Source organism: Piliocolobus tephrosceles, chromosome 2 (genome assembly GCF_002776525.5).
Source record: "Piliocolobus tephrosceles isolate RC106 chromosome 2, ASM277652v3, whole genome shotgun sequence".
NCBI classification, from domain to species: domain Eukaryota; kingdom Metazoa; phylum Chordata; class Mammalia; order Primates; family Cercopithecidae; genus Piliocolobus; species Piliocolobus tephrosceles.
In genome coordinates, this window is record NC_045435.1 from 122,312,619 (window position 1) to 122,334,907 (window position 22,289).

The 22,289-nt window shown below is 30.5% G+C and overlaps 1 protein-coding gene across 1 annotated transcript in view; it reads left to right on the plus strand.

Annotated features, from left to right (window-relative positions):
• The first annotated feature begins 4,711 nt into the window (after nucleotides 1–4,711).
• Nucleotides 4,712–22,289, plus strand: part of SI (sucrase-isomaltase) — a 99,019-nt gene continuing 81,441 nt past the window's right edge. The window contains exons 1-11 of the mRNA XM_026448217.1: nucleotides 4,712–4,829; nucleotides 6,046–6,182; nucleotides 11,493–11,610; nucleotides 11,874–11,983; nucleotides 13,259–13,410; nucleotides 15,359–15,530; nucleotides 17,240–17,339; nucleotides 18,300–18,412; nucleotides 20,683–20,808; nucleotides 21,404–21,535; nucleotides 21,626–21,745. Coding sequence (XP_026304002.1) covers nucleotides 4,712–4,829; nucleotides 6,046–6,182; nucleotides 11,493–11,610; nucleotides 11,874–11,983; nucleotides 13,259–13,410; nucleotides 15,359–15,530; nucleotides 17,240–17,339; nucleotides 18,300–18,412; nucleotides 20,683–20,808; nucleotides 21,404–21,535; nucleotides 21,626–21,745 — 1,398 coding nt within the window. The remainder of the gene's footprint in view (nucleotides 4,830–6,045; nucleotides 6,183–11,492; nucleotides 11,611–11,873; nucleotides 11,984–13,258; nucleotides 13,411–15,358; nucleotides 15,531–17,239; nucleotides 17,340–18,299; nucleotides 18,413–20,682; nucleotides 20,809–21,403; nucleotides 21,536–21,625; nucleotides 21,746–22,289) is intronic.

The following is a 22,289-nucleotide window of genomic DNA, read 5'->3' on the forward strand; positions in this document are numbered from 1 at the left end:
AAATTTTTAACTGGAGAAAATAAAAAATGTTACTTAAAATATTTCTATATGTAAAGGAACATGTAAAGGTTAACATGTAATTGAAACTTGACAGAGGTTTACCATTTCAATTCAAAGATATGGTAAGCTGGGAAGAATCTTTGCTCTCACTTTTAAAAGAGGAAATGAAAAGACAAGTTGTTACACATTTCTCTTGAATCTATCAGATAACTAAAATTAAAAGGAAAACAACTGATCTGAAATATAAGATTTATCAATGTTGTTGCATAAATCAGTAGTTTATAACTTTTCATTGCTGACTAGTTTGCTATTGTATGGATATGCTGGAGTTTACAGACACTTTGGTTGTTTCCAGTTTGGGGAAATTATCAATAAAGCTGTTATACAAATTGATATACAAAATTTACAATCAGCTTATCTATATTTACTTCTTGGAGTTTTGATTTATATTACATTTTATATGTAGATCTAATAGTGGCAAATTGGCAGCTTAACAATGAGTTTTGCAATCTATGAATATGGCATATCTCTCAATTTTTAAAATCTTTAACTTTTTCATCAACAGTTTTTGATGCTACTCTAATTGACAATCTAGTTATCTTTCAACTTGCATCTCTGTCTATATCTATATTTTAGTTTCATTTTCCAGTTGTTCCTTGCTGTTATTTAGGATCATGATTGACCTTTGTATGTTGACCTTATATCCTGTGACCTTGCTTTGCTTGCCTATTGGTTCTAAGAGCTTTGGGTTGATTTAGTGAGATTTTATACATATAAAATAATGTGGCGTATGAATAGAGAGTAAATCCCTCAAAAGTTTTGTTATATGTTTCCTACTTAGATTATTCTAGACTGATTTTTTTTTTTTTTTTTTTTTGAGACGGAGTCTCCCTCTGTTGCCCAGGCTGGAGTGCTGTGGCCGGATCTCAGCTCACTGCAAGCTCCGCCTCCCGGGTTCACGCCATTCTCTTGCCTCAGCCTCCCGGGTAGCTGGGACCACAGGCGCCGCCACCTCGCCCGGCTAGTGTTTTTTTTTGTAGTTTTTAGTAGAGACGGGGTTTCACCGTGTTAGCCAGGATGGTCTCGATCTCCTGACCTCGTGATCCGCCCGTCTTGGCCTCCCAAAGTGCTGGGATTACAGGCTTGAGCCACCGCGCCTGGCCTCTAGACTGATTTTAAACTTATTGCTACATAACTGATTTTATATACTGAAATTTCTCCTTTATATAGCTACTGAGTCTTACAACAATCCATGCATAATTCTTTTTAGACTCATATTTAGTGTGTTTCAAAACCTAATTGCTCTACTTTATGCAAGTGCATTATTTTAATATATATTTTGTTGAAAATATAGTGTCCAGATGTTATGCAAAGCTTAGACTCTAACAATTTCAGAGTCAAATTGAGGTCAATAATAATAAGCAATATTAGCTCATATAATTCTCTTAGTGATTTTATAGTTAGTATTTTTCCCACAATTTCTCAAGTAAACATAGTACAGTCAGCATTTATGTCCAAATCTCTTATATCAAATCCATTGCTTTTAAACATTATGCTAGCTTAAACCAGTAGCGTAATTAATTTTATAAATTTTACTATATGAAATGAGAGGGGTTTACGACAATATGTTTTTTTAATAATTCAATGAGTGCTATGCATGATAAATAAATAGATAAATATGTTGATTTTATGTCTAAATTACTTATCTGTACACCTCTACTTTATGTTTTATACTTAAGGATTTGGTCACTTTTTCAACCTTAAGATCGAAGACAAGACACAGGGAATAATTTTTATTTAATAATTACTTTTTACAAAATATTACCTTCTAATTGTTATATCCTGCAAATTTTTTACAGATTCTGTCTTTCAAATGTTTCTACTTTCCAGTGAAGATCTAAATTGCACACAGTGAGACAAAATAGTTATTATAACAACATCCAAATATAAAATAAATATAATTTTGAAAAGAGAAAAAAAAGAGCTACTTCTATGTTCTTAAAATTCTAATAGTTCACAGCTTTGAGAAATCAAAGACTATCTGACAGTACAATTACTAATTAACTTATATTCCCAGAGAGAAAGATTTATGTAAACTATTTTCAGGGTTAAGGCTTTTAACAATTGCATGTTGAGCAGAAGATTATTAAACACTGATAGGCTGGTGAGGGTGCAATAAAACTTTATGAGTAGTTCAATATATACCTAAGCAACTAGCCTTGATAATTGTTTTGGCAGCCTTACCCAAGTCTGGTACAACACAGCAAACAGAACAGGCTATGAAATAAGGTAAGTCTATGGCTCATTTTTTTTGTTATTTTTATGTTTTCAACTAATTATATTTTTTCTTAATTTGTGTTAGCAGTATTCCCATCGATCTGCACTAGGTTAAAATAGCAATATCATATATTTTAAGTTGCCATTGAAAACATGCAGTACCTTGTATTAAACAGGAAAACACATTTCTAATTTGTTTTAAATACAGGATTTTTTTTTTTTTTTTGGCCCAACTCTTCATTATAACTTTTGTAAGACTTAGGTGGAATCATAGCAACTTTTGTTTAATGACTCTATATGAAAGAAAATAAGTATTGATTAAGATTTTGAAAAGTAGATGAATACTCTAATAAAGTATGCTTAAATATATTCTAAGAAAATCTATATAGAGTAGAATGCTACATTTATAAAACATTTAATGTTTCCTACTTGACTTTTTAAAGATCATTCTTCAAGTTGTTATACAATATTGTTCATCTTCATAATAAATAGGCAGAGAAAGGGTATCAATACATAATTTCCAAGAAGAGTTGTTTAAAATTACTGTAATCCAAAATTACAGGGATCGTATTTTTATCACAGTAATTTTAAGCAATTGGTTTAAATTTTGTTTTGATTTTTCTAAACAAAGGAGAGTTTGACTCATGACAAAAATGCATTTTTTAAGATTTCCCTTGTCAAAAAAGAAAACACAATTCTCATTACTTACTTCTTGATAGCAAAGTAGGTTATCACTTCAAATGAGATTTACACTTATTTAAAGTTGAACACTAAATTTAACTTTGTCAATTCTCAACATAATATCAAGCAACTGGGCTTCATTTTTCAAACAGCTTTATATGTTACCTGTTGCTCTGTTTAGTTTACATTCGTTTTCTTTGAAGATTACTGATGCAGTAATAAGCTTACGTATCTGTAACAGAAAATTGTATACTAAGAATGAATGCTAATCTGCAGATATTCATTTATAAGCTATAGTAAAAAATTAAGTTTTTGCTTACTTAGTATTAGTCTCTGACTACTTTTATAATTTTTGCTAACAAGAATGTAACAATCTAATTGAGGAAATTGACGTATACGTAAATAATTGCAATGAACATTTCCTATGCTATGGTAAATGAAGAAAGGCTAGATTAACTGTGCCTCAGAGTAATAAGGAACTCACCATGACATTTGAATTGAGAAAAATTTAGAATTCACCTAGAAGGGTGGATGGGCAGGGATTGAAACTGAACAGCAGGTATGAAGGCAATGTGTTATCTAAAAATTATGCTGTGGTACTGGGGATAAAATGAAGGCATAGTTCTAAAAATTCTTTGAAGATAAAGTCAAATGGACTTACTGAATGATTGAATGTTGTAAAACCTATGGAAGAAGAAAAAAAAGATGTTTAGGTTGGGAAAACTGGGTACTAGAGTTGACACAGTTACAGAACAGGGACCATTGTGAGATCAAAAAAAAAAAAAAAAATTGGTTTTAAACCCAGTAATTTATTAAAGCATTTATTGTAGAAATTCTAAGTTCTACTTTGGTATATGTCTTTGAATTAAGATTTATATTAAAATCATGGAACACAGATAATCCATGGAAACCTGAGAACTAAGAAAAATAAGATATATGTGGTCAAAATTAAATTAAACAAATATGCTTTCAGATAATTATTGTAGATGTGTTCTTTCCAGTCTACATTTGGGTATCTTCTATATGCTACCTCAAAAGTCTAATGCCATCTAATAATAAATATACATTTTTGATATGAGAGTTTTGTATATCTAATTTGCTTCTGTTTGATGGAGGAACTTAGTGATAATTCAAAAGACTTTTAAACAGAGTAGCAACTCGCAAATATATACTGTTCTATCAAATATATGTATTTATGTTCTTTTTGACAATATCATTGTGGAAAGTAGTGTTGGAATTAGACGAGAGTTCAAGAAAAAAACTGAAGATTTTAACTTTGAAATATAATTTATTCTCTCTTAAGCTTAAAGTTCCTAATTCGTAAAATGTGAATAACTATTTCCTTCATAGAATTGTTGTGAGAATTGAGAAACAGTGCAAATGGAAGCCTTTGCCTAGCAAAATGCTCTAAATGAGAAGGCAACGCACACCTACTTGAATATATTTTTTCCATCTATATTTTCATCTCAGCGTACTACTAATATAATGCACATCAGTAATTCATTCCTTTTACTTTAAATTGCATGTATTGCTTACATTTTATATCAGGATAAGTTACAAGTTATTAAGTACATGCTTAATATATTATTAAGTGGGTGCTTAATTTAGGATGTTATGTAAGTGCTGTCTGCCACTCTGCATTGTACTTACTAAAAAAAAAAAAAAAGAATGCATGTAATTTCATGAGAATTATTGGTGGTTTATTATAGTTATATATTTTACATTTTAAATATATATTATTTTCTGTTTTTAGATGGCAAGAAAGAAATTTAGTGGATTAGAAATCTGTCTGATTGCCCTCTTTGTCATAGTTACTATAATAGCTATTGCCCTAATTGTTGTTTTAGCAACTAAGACATCTGCTGTTGAAGGTAAGTAGTACATTAAAAGCATGTCTACATTATCGTGAAGTTAGGAGGAATTTACTCCACAATAGTTATAGGTTTTAAAAAATAATCTGTGTAAGACGAAACACTCATAGAAAAATCCAGGGTAAGTTACACAACTACTCCAACTTTTTCTATTCATTATATTCCAGTTATTTCAATGACGAGCTATTGTAATTAAGGAATCCATGTTCTTTGACATTAATTGCCTTCCCTAGCTACTTGACAAAGAGCAAAGAGGCAAAGGGATTATATCGTTAATGTAAGGTGGAATAATAGCTTACTGGTGTGAGCATCATCTCATTACTGGGAAAACCTGGGTTTTTGCTCCAGCCTTTGCACACTTGCAAAGGAAATGAAGATTTGAGCATATATTCTTTGTTCTGACTAGGTTGTATTTTAAGGAGAGAGAGGTTGTATGAGAAAGGCAGTTAGAGGAACGTTGAAAAAAGACTTGGATAGTTTAATTATCTTTTTCTGAATATTTTAATTCTAATTTAGAGTTGGTACATACGGAACGCTGAATCTCTTCATTATTCTCTCTTGAGCAAACCAGCCTTGTAAAGGATGTTACACATTATCTTCTAGACTATAGTTAGCGTTTCTTATTCCTGGTAGTCTTTTGTTTTGCCTACTTTCAGAAACTGAGAGCTTACTCTACTATGAAGCAATAGATTTTAATGATATCTCGTTGCTGGAATGTTATTTATATGGAGTTGGTATCTACCATTCTTTGTTATTCCAGCTTTCTCTACTCTACCTATCAAATTATTCCCTTGAAAGTACGTACTTTCCCCTATTTTCCTCTTCTCTAATTTCTTCTCACCTTCTCTTTATGCTTTTCATAAATCATATTGCTCCATCTTGTTTCTTGAGCTGTAAAGTACAAATTGTAAATACAGTATGAATGTATATTTTGTTACCTTTTGAATCTACACCAAGTCCTTTTGTAAATATATTTTGTATTTCTGAAGAAAAAGTCAATAGGATTCTACACTGTCAATTTTAAAAGTATGATTGGATCTTTTCCTTTTGATGACTAGTGCTTGAATTTGTGGGTCTTCTTTAAATGCAAAATTTATTTTAAAATTTTCATTTTATATGAATTCATGTATTATTTCAAAAAATACTTGTTACTTGAAAAATCTGAGAAAATTAATTAATGTCATGTTTTATTTTATTGAGTTTCTTCCTCCACCAGAAATTAGTGAATCTACTTCAACTCCAGCTATTACTCGTACGACTACGAATCCTTCTGATTCAGGAAAATGTCCAAATGTGTTAAATGATCCTGTCAATGTGAGAATAAACTGCATTCCAGAACAATTTCCAACAGAGGTCTGCAACAAAAGTCTTTACTATTTGTAATGATATATAAATTATTATATTAAGATAATTGTTCAATATAGGATCAATCTTATTTAATAAAGAGCTAGACATAAATTAGGCTGTATTTATCTTTTTATCATAGCTCTCTATTAAAAATGATAGATAATAGAAGTTACTGAGTTTGCTTTCCTTTATATTTGCTCAATTTAAACTAACAAGTTAATATTCATCCATATTTAACAAGTTATTGTTAATTTTATAAATCTTCATGAAATTCTATCATCTCAAATCTACTTCTTGAAGAAAGTATACCTTTGACAATATAGAACATTTAAGAGATGGTATGTATGTTCCAATAGAGTGTTTGTAATGATAGCATTAAGAAGTATCTGTGGAACATAAAATGATACTCATTTTATGAAAATTATTATTTGTTTTTAATTTAACAATTAGAAGTGAAGAAGAGAAAATGGATAAAATTAGCGGTAACCAATTGGATTCATGTAACCCCTGTTCAATCTTCCTTTTCCCCCCCACAAATCTGTGTGGGAATAAAGGTCTATGTGTGTGGGTGTATATGTACAGTCCTTCATGGGTATCTTCGGGGAATTGGTTCCAGGACTTCTGAGGATATCGAAATCTGCAGATGTTCAAATATCTTATATAAAATGGCAGTATTTGCATCTAACTTATGCACATTCTCCTGTATACTTTAAATCATCTGCAGAGTATTTGTAAATCTAACATCATGTAAATGCTATGCAAATATTGTTGTACCGTATTGTTTTTTGTTTACATTATTTTTATTACCATGTTGGTATTTTTTGTTCCTTGAAATATTTTTGATTCACAGTTTGCTGTATCCACAGATGCAGAGGGCTGACTCTATGTACTGACAGTTTGCAAATATTTGCATTTGCAAATATGATATGCAATTATAAATTTCACCTTCTCCACTCCACTTTACCACACATAAATTAACTGAATAAACTATAAAATTTATTTTGTTCCTATTCTATCTTCCCTACATCATACTGAGCATATTATTTTCTAATTAATTTGCCACAAACAAATTTGAAAGAGATGAGATTTTCCTTAGAGTAATACTATGAATAGTAGGTCCTATAGCTTACCCACTGATAGAATAGCTAAATAACATAGTAGTTACTGTGATACACTGAGGAAAGTGGCCAGATATTCTCTTTACTTAACCTTCTTAGGTGGAGCTTGCAGTGGGCCGAGATTGAGTCACTGCACTCCAGCCTGGTCAACAGAGTGAGACTCCATCTGGAAAGAAAGAAAGAGAGAGAGAGAGAAAGAAAGAGAAAAAGAAGGAAAGAAAGAAGGAAAAAAAAATGATTGAAGTTGAACGTAGAATTCTATGAGGAACAATATGGGTTTTGAAGGTCTTATAGGGAAACAACATTTGAAAGTCAATGGTTTATAGTTTTGTTGCCTACGATTAGTCTTTACTATCAAATTAAACTGTTAGATTGCTAGATTGCTGAGGAATGTTTTCAGTGTGAAATAAATTATATTTGTGAAGTAAACAAGTTAAACTTCAGCCAATATATTTATGCTTGTCATTTATAAAATGACAACTTACAGTTTTAAAAGTTGAACTTAGCATATCTCAAATGAATTTGAGTATTTTCTTGACATTTTTAACTAGGAAAGTGCAACTTAACAAAATGATTTTAAAGAGATTATCATTTAAGTGGTACCTTATTCATAAAGTTCTGGACTTATATGGAAGCTTAGAGTGTTGTTCAAGGCTAAATTAATACTCCCGTGTCACTTTGCTAGTTTACAGGCAAAACTGGAATTAGAATAGTAGTATGCAAAGTTCAATGTCAGCTCATGTTTCAATAACTCTGTAGTCACTGTTCTTTAACGAGCATGTCATAATTTTCTCTAAGTGGATGAATTTTCAAGGTTGTATTTTTCTATCATATGAAATGGATTTAAAAAGTAAATAATAAAGGAATGAAAAATGAAATCTACCTGAAATTAGAAAATGGGCCTAGATATTTGCCTTTTTCTGCTTTAGGAGATGTTGCAATTTTCAAATACGATTTTTATTCAAACTTTGTCACTCAGGGATTATTTTTGTTGTTGTTGCTGCTGTTGTTATTTATAGTTATGTATCTTTAATAATACTTTTCTTTAAATACCTTAAAGGTTCTTTAAAATACTTCAAATGATAATTTTCCATCATCTTAAGTGATCAACTAAAGCAATAATTTTCATCTTAAATATATACACTTACTCTTTTAAATATGAGAAGCATTCCATCTGACTAAATATTATTTGTTCCAAATGTAGTGATAGAGATTGAAGTTGGTTAAAGTAATGATTTTCGAAAAATTTCCTTAATTAAAAAAAAAAAAGATTTATCTTGGATTTTCATATACATGAGGATAGATCATGATTGTTAAATATTTGAAAATTGGTTATATTAAACTTACTGTATAAATTATTGTATACTAGAAATGGCATGTTTATTGTATATTAGAAAGGGCATATTTACTTAGTGCACAATGATGAGAAAATATAGAATAATCAAATGGTTACCTAGGAAACAGCCATAATTCCATGCAAAGGGCATTAGCTCAGGCTGCCATAACAAAATTCCACAGAATAGGTAGCTTAAACAATAGCAATTATTTTCTCACAGTCTTGGAAGCTAGACATCCAAGATCAAGGTGTCACCAATGTTGGTTTCTAGTGAGGCCTCTTTCTCGCTTGTAGACAGCTGCCTTCTCATTTTGTCCTCACAATGAGTATTTCCTCTTTGTGCAGAGAAAGAGAGGTCTTTGTTGTCTTTTCCTTCTCTTATAAGAACACCAGTCCCAATGAATTAGGGACCCACCCTTATATTCTTATTTAAACTTAATTAATCCCTAAAGGACCTATCTCCAAATACCTTCACATTGGGGGTTAGAGCTTCAACATATGAATTTTGGGGGCATAATACAGTGAATATACATATCTATGTATTGTATACACATTATATGTTACTACATATAAAATTATTACATTTAATATATATAATCACTTATAATTGTATATCACATAGATGAAATATGTTACAATATGATAAATTTATTATACTTTTATTTGCTAGAGTTTAACTGTGTCAAATGAAGCCAAAAGGAAAATAATTAGATGAGAAATTAAAAATAATGAGGAAAATGCCTGAAACCCTGAAAAATAGGAAGAACAACTAAACATAAATAACAAGTATCAAAATCTTCATAAGATAAACTAAAATTACCAATATTTTTAAAGCAACAACAGGGATATACATTTTTAATTAATATATTGGCATGTATATGTAGTAGGTTAAATAATGCTTTCCAAAAATTCATATCTATCTACTTGGAGTCATGGAATATGACCTTATCTGGAAATACAGTTTTCCAGAAGCAATTAGTTAAGATGTAGTCGTAGTGAATTAAGTTGGGCCATGAGTTGAATGACTAATGTCCTTATAAGAGGAAGGAACCACACACAGAAACAGACAGGGAAGAAAGCCATGTGAAATGGAAGCAGAAAATGGAAAAATACACCTATAAACCAAGGAATGCCAAGGATAGCCAGGAGCCACTAGAAGCTAGAGAGAGACAAGGGAGAATTATTTTGTGAAGCCTTTGGAGGCAGCATGGCTCCGCTGACACCTTGAGTTAGGACTTATAGCCTCCAGTACGGTAAGAGAGTAGACTTTTGTTGCCTTAAGGCACCTTTTCCAAGGTTGTTATGAAAGACATAGGAAAATAATATGGTATATTTTCAGGAAATGAACGTAAGCCTGTTTTACTCTATACTTTTTGATTATTTAAATTGTGATTATAGTGTGCTTATTTCTTTCATTTTATTTTTTAAACTTAGCACCTTTATGTGTTTATGTATGTATTTATGTAAATGTATTTAGACTTTTATATACAAATCTTTCGTAGAGACTGCTGCAAATAATATTTTTTTTGTACAATTGTCTCTTTGTATTGCTAGGAGTATTTCTTCAGGTTAGATAACCGAAGATAAAATTGCCTGATCAAAAGTTGCACACACTTTAGACTCTGATAAGTAATTAGATCCAATTGTACCCCAGTTTGCAATATATATGTGTGTATGTGTGTTTGGGTATAAATATATAAATATATACCCAAACACACACATATATGTATACAAGGTGTTTAGAGAGATTTTATATATAAATATATTATATATAATTATATATGTATATAATAATATATATATTTATTTTACATAAAAATAAAAATATGTGTATTTTTATTTAATATAAATATATATTTTATATATAATATATACTTTAATATATAAATGAATATATGAAATCTATATTTTATATATAATAAATGTACATATATTTCATATGCTTAGCTATTTAAATATTATAGACAATATATAAATATATAGTATCTATACTATATATATTATATTATATGTGTGTGTGTGTGTGTCTGTATCTGGTACCATTTTAATTTGAGGATGAAATAGCAGACAGGTTGGTGCACACTTTCAGCTGATTAAAATGGAGGCTTTTAAGAACTTATTTTCATGGAAAATCCTACAATTTTTCGATTTATAAAAGAGTGTCACACTATTAAATTTACATAGAAAGAAGACTTGTAATTATACTGCTGTTCATGCATAGCATCAATATTTAGCTAAACTATTTATATATAAACATTTATAATTTTTCTTTCACTTCACATAATATTTCATATGGATAATAAAATTACTGAGATTCAGTATTTTGCTTTAGTAATTGAATGCAATTGCAGCAACTACTTGTGATACTGGCACATAAACTAGTTAAGATAGCTTAATTAAATATTGAACTAGTAAGTAGGTAGAATTAAATCCCTTACACATTTTAAGTGGTTTTAAATTCAGGGCCATGTTTTCATCCTTCTAGTTTAAATTTCAGCTTGATACATAATTAGTACAAAATAAATATTTCAGTTCTTCCATATAAATACCATGACAACAGAATGAATTATAATTGTTTGGAGATCAGGTTCCTTTAAAATACGTGAGCTTACAAAAATTTGTATAGATACGTGATTTTAATAATCACATCTCAGGTCATAAATTTCTGACAGGGTGTAATTAATTCAATTTATTAAATATATTTCTTCCAGGTAAAAGAAACAAAAGAGCAAATGCTATTTTACCGTATTATACATTTGAAAACATTAGATTATTTAAAAATATTCATTCATTGGAAAAAGAGAGACTGGGACATCTGATAATAGTACTAATGATATGATTCCTTTTAAACTATTTTATCAGGGAATTTGTGCACAGAGAGGCTGCTGCTGGAGGCCATGGAATGACTCTCTTATTCCTTGGTGCTTCTTCGTTGATAATCATGGTTATAATGCTCAAGAAACGACAACAACAAGTATTGGTAAGAAGTCCTCTATCGTGTTGATTCAATATGATATATTGTAAGTGAAGCAAAAATGTGTCTTAATTTTTTCTTTGGAAAAATACCTTAAATAGAATCAAATAAGAAATACGTTCCTGAGAATGTTCAAATTTCTTATTTTTGCATGATTGTAACAAATTTAAAAGGTGCTGATTTGTGGTAAATACAGTAACATAAATATATTTAATAATTGTTAACATTATAAATCAAGTCACTCATGGCAGCTTTTTTAATTCTTTAAGGACTTGAAGCCAAATTAAACAGGATACCTTCACCTACACTATTTGGAAATGACATCAACAGTGTTCTCTTCACAACTCAAAATCAGACACCCAATCGTTTCCGGTTCAAGGTTCGGTTTTTAAGGTTTTCAAAGAAGATTTAATACTAAAAGACATTTAATGGGCTGGGAGCCGTGGCTCATGCCTGTAATCCCAGCACTTTGGGAAGCCGAGGCAGGCGGATCACGAGGTCAGGAGATCGAGCCCATCCTGGCTAACGCGGTGAAACACTGTCTCTATTAAAAATACAAAAAATTAGCCGGGCATTGTGGTGGGCGCCTGTCGTCCCAGCTACTCGGAAGGCTGAGGCAGGAGAATGGCGAGAATCCGGGAGGTGGCGCTTGCAGGGAGACATTTGATGAACACACCTTTCTTCCTACAAATACATTTTCTCTCTTGAGAAATATTTATTCCAAGGCGAAGGATTAATTAAACTGCACTTCTCTCAGATTGTTTACGCAAATATAACGTACAAATAATAATAGTGTACTCTACACTTATTTTGGGGGGACTTACATAATATCATTCATGCAAAATATTTACCTCAGTGCCTTGAAGAAAATAAACATTCTCAAGAAACATTTAAAATTTTTTATTATTTAAACTACAGGCTATGATAGAAGATTAATCTAAAATTAATTTGAGAAAAGTGTTAGTGTTTTATACATGCAACATAATGCTTCTTTCATTGATTATAAATTTTATTCATGGTTTTAAAAAGTACGATTCTTTTTTTTTAGAATGTAGTTTACTAGTATAAAAATTTGGAAGTAAAAACAGCACCAAATTATTTGTACATCACCTTTTTAGCAATAATTTCACGGAAACCAAATTTTTCTTGTTCTCAGTGATTCACTTTTATTTCAGTACTTCTTTTTAGTTTCTCTAAAATTTTTTAAACAAAATTTCTTATCTTTATGAATAAGATCCTTATCTTTATACAGTTATATAAGGACTCAAACATTGAAAAGCATTGTGAATGATTAACTTCACAAAGGTCTAGTATTTATTGTCTTGATTTACTAGTATACAGTGATTGATTACTAGTATTCAGTAATCAATATTTGGTAATACTGTCATTTTTATATCAGTCAATAAAAATCTGTACTTAATTTTATACATAATACTTAATAACCAGCTAAATCTATGTATTTCTTTAATATTTATACATTTTGTGCATAGCCACTCAAAAATGTTAAAATTAAGGTTCTGAATAGATTAATACTCTTCTATAAAACTAATCACCATGTTATTTCTAGTTTAGAACTTGCATTTAATAGTTCAGAAATGGAATATTAAATAAAAGTCTAGAATCAAATAATGCTAACTTGCTTAAATCTTTCCAGATTACTGATCCAAATAATAGAAGATACGAAGTTCCTCATCAGTACGTAAAAGAGTTTACTGGACCCACAGTTTCTGATACACTGTATGATATTAAGGTTACCCAAAACCCATTTAGCATCCAAGTTAGTAGGAAAAGCAATGCTAAAATTTTGTAAGTATATTATTTTACAATTATATGGGTTTATTCTGTTATTATAGAATTGGAAAGTCTTAATTTCAAGACATTTTCTGTAGAAATAAATTTCCTACAGGGTTTTTGGATAGGTTAAAGAGGGTAGGTGGATAGGTTTATAAAGATTACAGTGATAAAGGAGTTTGGTTTCTTGTGGATGAAAGATGCTAGATCAGAATCTGCAAATAAAGGTTGAACAAAGATGAAGGTGGAAAGCTTCACTAATGCAACTCTAGTCTTGCATATATTTGTACATGCATAGAATAGCTCTTGTGTGTTTCCCCCTATATTTATCACATTTTGTTGCCAGTTTGTAGAATCAGACAGTTACTACTCAAAGATGAAAGAGGAGCTAGTTCCCATATTAATATTAAAATAGTTTATATATATATATATGTAGAATCCAATATAGACTGAACACCTTCATTATGATTGTATGAGGTGTGTAGGTGCAAGAGGTTTAGTAATTTCCTATGAATGGTTTCAAGATAAATGCCCTTGTATCCCCAAGAATTGCTAATAAAGCAATTGTCAAGATTAAATCTCAGCAATTACTCTTACTAAATGTATTTTAGTACTTTTGTTAATGACTTTGTGTTAAATCATAAAAATATTAAATGCCATGTGAAATAAGCCAGGCACAGAAAGACAAATACTGTATGATCTCCCTTATAAGTGAAATCTAAAACATGTTGAAATCATAGAATTGGAAAGCAGAATTATGGTTTCCAGAGGCTGGGAGTGTAGGAGAATGGGGAGATGTTGATCAAATGATTAAACAGAAACAACATGTTTTTGAGACCAATCAACATGGTGACTATAGTTAATAATAAAATAATAATTTAATGTATCTTGCAAAAGTACTAAGAGACTACTATAAATTCTAAATATTTGCAGTAAAAAGTATGTAGGGTGATGGATACGTTAATTAGTTTTATCAACAAATCATGTGTATCAAAACATCACATTGTATCCCATTAACACAGACCTCCTTCAGCATCCATGGAGACTGCTTTCAGGACAACCCCCGCTCCCCCACTGAGTATACCAAAATCCGTGGATGCTCAAATTCCTTATATAAAATTGTGTAGTATTTGCATATAACCTACGCACATCCTCTTGTATACTTAAATCATTCCTAAATTACTTATGATAATGAATGTAATGTGTATTATATGTAAAGAATTGTTATACTATATTGTTTAGTGAAGAATGATAATAAAAATATGTCTGTATATATTTAGTATAGATACACCATTCCTTTTTTCCCCCCTTAAATAATTTCCATCCCTTGTTGTTTGAATCCATGAATTCAGAACTCACAGATATGGAGGGCTGACTGTATATACAATGACTAATTGTCAATAAAAATAAAAGCATACAAATCTTAAACGTCATTTAGCATTTCTTGTAGTACCTATTTCACCTGCATAAAACATTAAACTTTTTTTAGGGTAAAAATGCTTTCAAGCTTAATTTTTTAGGGTGGAAGACAGTAAAATACTGTATTTTAAAATCTGGTACCTAGAGCAAGCAGAATTGGATTTGAAACTTGGTTCTCCTGCTTACCAGTTTGTGGTCCCTAAAAACATCAGTTAATTATCCCAGTTTGTGTCATCTGTGAAATGTGATTGATAATGGTAGTTATGCTTTAAACTTGTGATGAAAAGTAAAGGAAGAAATAGATGTGAAAGATATCGGCAAAAATTGTGTCGATGCAGTGAACAAATATTTTTTATGGGGCAATTTGTGTGTTTCTAAGAAGTGACCAAACTAACCAGCGGTGTGTTTAAAATGCAATATTCTGGATAATGTTAGCATAAACCTGTATCTGGTAGAATATACACACACACACACACACACACACACACACACACACACACACACATGCACACATGATTATTTCTTTATTTCTTTTACGGTGCAGGTTTGACACCAGCATTGGTCCTTTAGTGTACTCTGACCAGTACTTACAGATCTCAACCCGTCTTCCAAGTGATTACATTTATGGTATTGGGGAACAGGTTCATAAGCGATTTCGTCATGATTTATCCTGGAAAACATGGCCAATTTTTACTCGAGATCAACTTCCTGGTGATGTAAGAAACTATTTTTCTTGTTATAAATATAATCATTATAGTGCAGCAGATGATAATCTTAGCATATTTGAAAACATCATTTATTTTAACTGATCAATTAAACTATTTGAATGTCACTGATACCAATACAGAAACTTGTTTAGATTGAGAGTGACAATTGATAGGTTTTAAATGGACTCAGTGACTAACAGATTTTGTGAAGTTTTTCACAGAATTTCCAGTTTATAAATGGTTTATTTTGACTTTCATGATCATATTTTATGATTCCTTTTCAACTCACCCTTGTACTTATATCCATCAATGGCTAGCCATTGCACTAGAGTAATTCCAGACACTGTTTTACATGTCTTCATATAATATAATGTCTGCCTAGCTACCAGATACTATCTTATGCATCTCTGTCCTTCTTATTGTTCTATAATATATGATCATTTTCCATAACTTCAGATCTCTGCACACTTTGTTTTTTTTTCTGATAAGTACAGAAACCTAATGTTCTTCATCACTCATGTAATATATCATTCAGCTCTCAACCGAAATTTGGTCTTGTAAGAACTCCCAAACTCTCCAATAAGGACTTAGTCTTTATCTTTACACTTGACTTAGTATAATAATCGTATTAGTGTGTTACTCCTGTATATGTTTGTTTCTATGTTTGTTGCTCAAAAATGTGAGATTTTGGAGAGCAAACATCATACCTTTAAAAAATATTTTTGATTCATGATTGACTTGGGTCAAATGTTTGTCAGTTATTTCTTTTTAATTGGCAATGCTGTTTCTATATCAAAAATAAACCAATGAGTAGTTGTTTTAAAGAGTTTCCTTTGGTACAGAATTTCTAATGAATTTTACTAATTTCTATTTACAGCAGAGTGAGATTAATTAATTAACACCAGAGTGAGAATGTCAGAGCTAATTTCCATACATTCTTTCCTTTAAAAATCCATATCCACTTAGTCAGGAAGTCTTTTTCCTTTCACCTTATCAGTGTATTTCCAGTTTGTCTCTATCATGTCAACTCCTCATCAGCTCTCAAGAAACAGACTACTAAACTTTTATGAGGGTACATATCATTTTGGAAGCTCCCGCAGTACCTTGGGCATACGTGAAGCCTAATTGATAAATATGCCATTACCTTATCATGACTAAGTTATTATTTTTATTTTTTATTTCATTTATTTTTTTTTTTTTGAGATGGAGTCTAGCCCTGTCACCTAGGCTGGAACGCAGTGGTGTGATCTGGACTCACTGCAACCTCTGCCTCTTGGGTCCAAGCGATTCTCCTGCCTGAGCCTCCCAAGTAGCTGGGATTACAGGTGCATGTTGCCACGCCCAGCTAATTTTTTTGTATTTTTAGTAGAGGCGACGTTTCACTATGTTAGCTGGGATGGTCTTGATCTCCTGACCTCGAGATCCTCCCACCTGGGCATATGTTATTAAAATTAATGTAATTATAATAAAACAGGACAGTTAAGTAATATATTAATAGTATATGTTATATATTTTATACATTACTATATTAATAATAAAACGTTTGAAGTTTTGTTTTACCTATAATGTTTCATTGGTATGTATAGTGAAGACAATTAGTATAGAAACATGGGAAATAAATTATAGTAACAAATTAATTCATGAAGAGCATATAAAATATATAATCTTTTTGTTTTAAATATATTTGAAAATTTTATTTTCAAATTCTTGACTTATAGAATAATAATAATTTATATGGCCATCAAACATTCTTTATGTGTATTGAAGATACATCTGGAAAGTCATTTGGTGTTTTCTTAATGAATAGCAATGCAATGGGTAAGAATAATTTATTTGATAATATATTAATAGATTTCACTTGAAATGTTTTAAATGCTCTCTTTATTTCAATCATGCATATTGTATGTCAGAGCAAACTCTATTATAGTTAACATTAACATATGAAATTGTTATAAGTAGATTTTGAAATTAAAGAGAAAATCAATTTTTGCATGGCAGTGCATCTATTATAGGGAGAGTACGCTATGTTGTGGCATTCAGGCACTTTATTTTCCTTTCAGAGGATTACCGAAACACATCCATGCCAATGGGTATTTTCATTCCCTCAATCTCATTTGTCTAGATAAGTAAACATGCCACTGCAAATGAAAATAAAAAAGATGTCTATGGAAATAGAAGAGTAAATTTTTTAGTTCATCATAATTCATATAATGTAGTATTTTAGTTTTTTAATATTATGAGTATAATATCTATTTAATAGGTGAATTGATGATAACAAAAAATTGAAGAAATTAATCACATTTCAGCAAGATCAGTTTATTACATGGTTATCCAGTCAGTTACTGTGTCTTATATTTAGAAAAGTTAAATTAAAACTTTTGACACTTTGTCCTTTAGAAGTTAATATGTGATAATATGACCTTTCAGAGAATCTTCAATTTAAATGACTAATTAAAAACACAGTTTTAGAGAAACATCTTTTGGTGGTCAGAGAACTAATCCTTTGCAACTAATCCTTTGCAACGCAATATCCAGGGGGAGCTTTTGCCACCATCTGTGAAATAAAATAGCTGGGACATTTTTTTATGAGCCTCAGACATGTTGGCGTTTTACTTTTTCCCTATGTTATTCCTGCATTCAATATTTCATTATTTCCTAATTATTTCAAAATATTGTAAAATAATGTAGTTAATACAAATTAATTTAAATGGAATTTGCAATTAATTACTATAAGCCCTTTCACGATTTACATATAAGTTTCCCAATTTTATTTTGTAGAGATTTTTATACAGCCTACTCCAATAGTAACATATAGAGTTACTGGTGGCATTCTGGATTTTTACATCTTTCTAGGAGATACACCGGAACAAGTAGTTCAACAGTATCAACAGGTGTGTTTCAGGTCTATTTTATAAAATTTTTTCTGCATACTTTTATTTCATCTAACATGACCACGTATTTAGATGACTTTATTTTACACATTAGGGGCCTCTTAGCTAAATGTTTTTGAAAATCTTAACATATTTAAGATGCAGCTGGGTGGTTTTTGTTTTTCACCTATACAATGAACTCTATATATACTCAAGTTTCTATGTTTCTGAATTGAAAATTTCTTACTTCTAGGCAGCTGAGTTCAAGAACTGGATTTCATTGAGATGTTGAATATTAAATATTTACTTATTCATGACTTTATATGATGGAGTAAAGCAAAAGGAACAATCTTATTTAACACTGAGAATAGGCAATAAATGTATAGGTCGTATATTCTTTTGGTCAAAATCCTAGAGGTAACTGAGTTGGGGGAAGACCGATGAATCTATCTATAAATTCATGGTAGGTAAACTCCAGGAAAATTGACTCCTATCCTGGGGCCTTCAGAGGGTTGAGTTTGAAACCTAGTCTAAAACTTTACATCTCAAGTCACTATCTAAGCAACTCTTGTTTATATATTAAGTAACATCTTGTATACCGGAGCTCAATATGGGCTTTAGAGAGCTGGGGAATCCAGGATCTACACTGAAGATGATTCTAAAACTTTCACGTAATTTCTCTCTTCTAACTGTTGATATATATGATTCCTGGTGTTATAATGGAAAAGAAAATGATTTTCATTGGTATAAGATTTTAAGATTATGCCTATTTTAAAAATCTTACTTTCTTGATATACCTTTTGACATAAAATTCCCATTTGCAAAAATGATCTCAAAGGATGATTACTATAAAAAACTTTTCAAATTATGATCCAAAAATCTGAAATGAGAGTAGCTAGGGATTTTGCTGTTTAATCATTTACAATGTGTAATCATTCCCAAATTTATGTTTATAAATGTAAAATTGAGAAAAGAAACACACAACATTTACAGTCTCTCTAATATAAAATCATAATTACAGTTCTAGGCTGGTCTACATATAGACTTTGTGTGTGGTTATCACATGAACAAGAGGGAGAAACACTACTCTTTGACATTTCAACTGTCAAACATCAGCTGGCATAGTTATCTCCCACATGTTGAATAAAGTCGGCAGAATGTCAAACTATTTCAAAAAAAGTATTGTTACATATATGTTGATTCTTCACATATATATGAGAAGAAATTTATGTCAGCATGTATGTTGATTCTTCACACATATATAAGAAGAAATTTCAATCACATGTTTAAATCTTTAATTTTATGAGACATATGGTGTTTAGGAGTATGGTATAAAAAATACTAATTCTTGAAAGCTTTATTTGATATCAGGTTTATCTGATACCAAGTTTGAAATAGGTTTAGTATTTCATTTGAATAGAAAACAATAACCCAACATGAGTAATTAATTTCTTGATTGTTACCTAGAAACCATGGATCCTATATATATATATATATATATGCCTAAACCAAAGAAAAACTTTGATGTCAAGTATGATTGTGCATCACATATAACCTAATACTCAGTTTTTAGTGGGAAAAAATAACACCAGTTACATCCAAATTTCCATGTGAAAAATTATATCATCCGTTGTAATGTGACACTGATATTCTCTTGCACTGAGCTTGCTTGGGCCACTATAGAAATAGGAAGAGATGGCAATCCATTTGTCCCCAGGAGGAAGAAATGAAGCTGTGGTGCCGCATGTGAATAAGAAAGAGTCTACGAAATAACTGGATGGGAGGACTGCAGAACATATATTTTATTAACATTTTTGCAAACCAGGAGATAGATAAGTGCCAAAATGTAGGGAAACAGAAATTCTATACTTTCAAACATCTTTTATGTTTTTCTTATATGGTGACTTGTAATAGAAAATAGGATTGTGGTGGAAATTTTTCCCTTTTATCTTATCATTTATTTGTTGTTTATCTTGTATTCTCTTATTTAACTTTCTACAATAGATGAAACATATCTCAGCAAATGCTCTTTTTGGTATGCTGCACTTTCTAATTTTTAAACACAAACTAAAACATGAAGTGCAAGACTTAAACTTGTTAAAAATTTCATAACACATTCAAATAGGATAGGAAACTGTTTAGAATCCAGGTAACACTAATTGTTTGTTTAAATTATATAAACTTAAATGAATATTAGAGATATAAGAAAATAAAAGGCACATTAACCTTGGTTATTAATGTTAACTATATTTTTTTCTACTCAAACTTATTATATTCTCATTTACTTTAAGCTTGTTGGACTACCAGCAATGCCAGCATATTGGAGTCTTGGATTCCAACTAAGTCGCTGGAATTATAAATCACTAGATGTAGTGAAAGAAGTGGTAAGGAGAAACCGAGAAGCTGGCATACCATTTGTAAGTAGAAGGAAGGGTTCGTGGGAATATATAACTTGAGTTAAATATTGTCACATAATAATAGCTATAGGAAATTGTCACGAATATCTACTATATGCATTATATAATATAATTACAAGGTTACCTTTTAATTGTAAAATATATTTTATATCATATGTAATGACCTTGCCTCCTGAAAGTACAAATATATGCTTTTGAAGAACCGATTGTTAGTTATGCTAGAACAGAATACATATTCCACTGTGAACAAAATCATTTTTAGTTTTAAAAGTAGACCTTAATTTTAGAGTCTATATATTTTCAAAAAATGCTGAAATGTATGTTTTTGATTTTTGTGCATTGAAATCTACATATATAAAAACAATGCATATCTAGTCATTATCAAAAAATATGAATAATCACTTAATGCTTTTGTACTTAATAATTAGAAAAACCAGTTTTACGAACAATTGCTTATTTAGTGAAATGAAAAGGATGGACCTTCATTTATTTTTTAAAGATTATGTTTATAATACACATTCATTGGAGTTAAAGATTGACCTGATTGAGAGCTCTTTCAGTTCTCTGTATTGAAATACAGTTTTCTAACTTTCAGGATACACAGGTCACTGATATTGACTACATGGAAGACAAGAAAGACTTTACTTATGATGAAGTTGCATTTAACGGACTCCCTCAATTTGTGCAAGATTTACATAACCATGGGCAGAAATACGTCATCATCTTGGTAATAATCAATTATACATTAATACATTTTTAGTGTCTACACATGTGTAAGTTAATAGATATTTGCATAGTTTCTTCTTTCTATTATTAGGATCCTGCAATTTCCATAGGTCGACGTGCCAATGGAACAACATATGCATCCTATGAGAGGGGAAACGCACAACATGTGTGGATAAATGAGTCAGATGGAAGTACACCACTTATTGGAGAGGTAAAATATATTTATTAAAATTGTGTCGCTCAAAATTTCTTCTCTGAAACGATGAAGTTTCTGTGGATGTGCATGTGTGTGTGTGTGTGTGCGCGTGTGTGTGTATGTCTGCTTTCAAGTCTGAATTTTGTATTTTAATTGTGGAGAAAAACATTAGACAAAGAAAATAATCCAAGAATTTAGGTTCTTATAAGAAGTCATGCAAAATGTAAAGATATACCAGATAAATTTCTCCATGGTTTGATCTTGGTAGATTGTATGTGTTTAGGAATTTATGCATTTCTTCTAGGTTTTCCAATGTATTGGCATATAGCTTCTCATAGTAGCCTCTAAAAATTACTTGCATTTCTGTGTTATCTGTTGTAATGTGTCCTTTTCAATCACTGATTTTATTTATTTGGGCCTTGCTTTTTTTTTTTTTTTTAAAGGTTATTTGATTTTGTTTATATTTTCAAAAAAAAAAAAACAACTTTTTATTTTGTTCCTCTTTTGTACTTTTTTTTTTTTTTCAATTTCATGTATTTCTTCTCCGATCATTATTTTT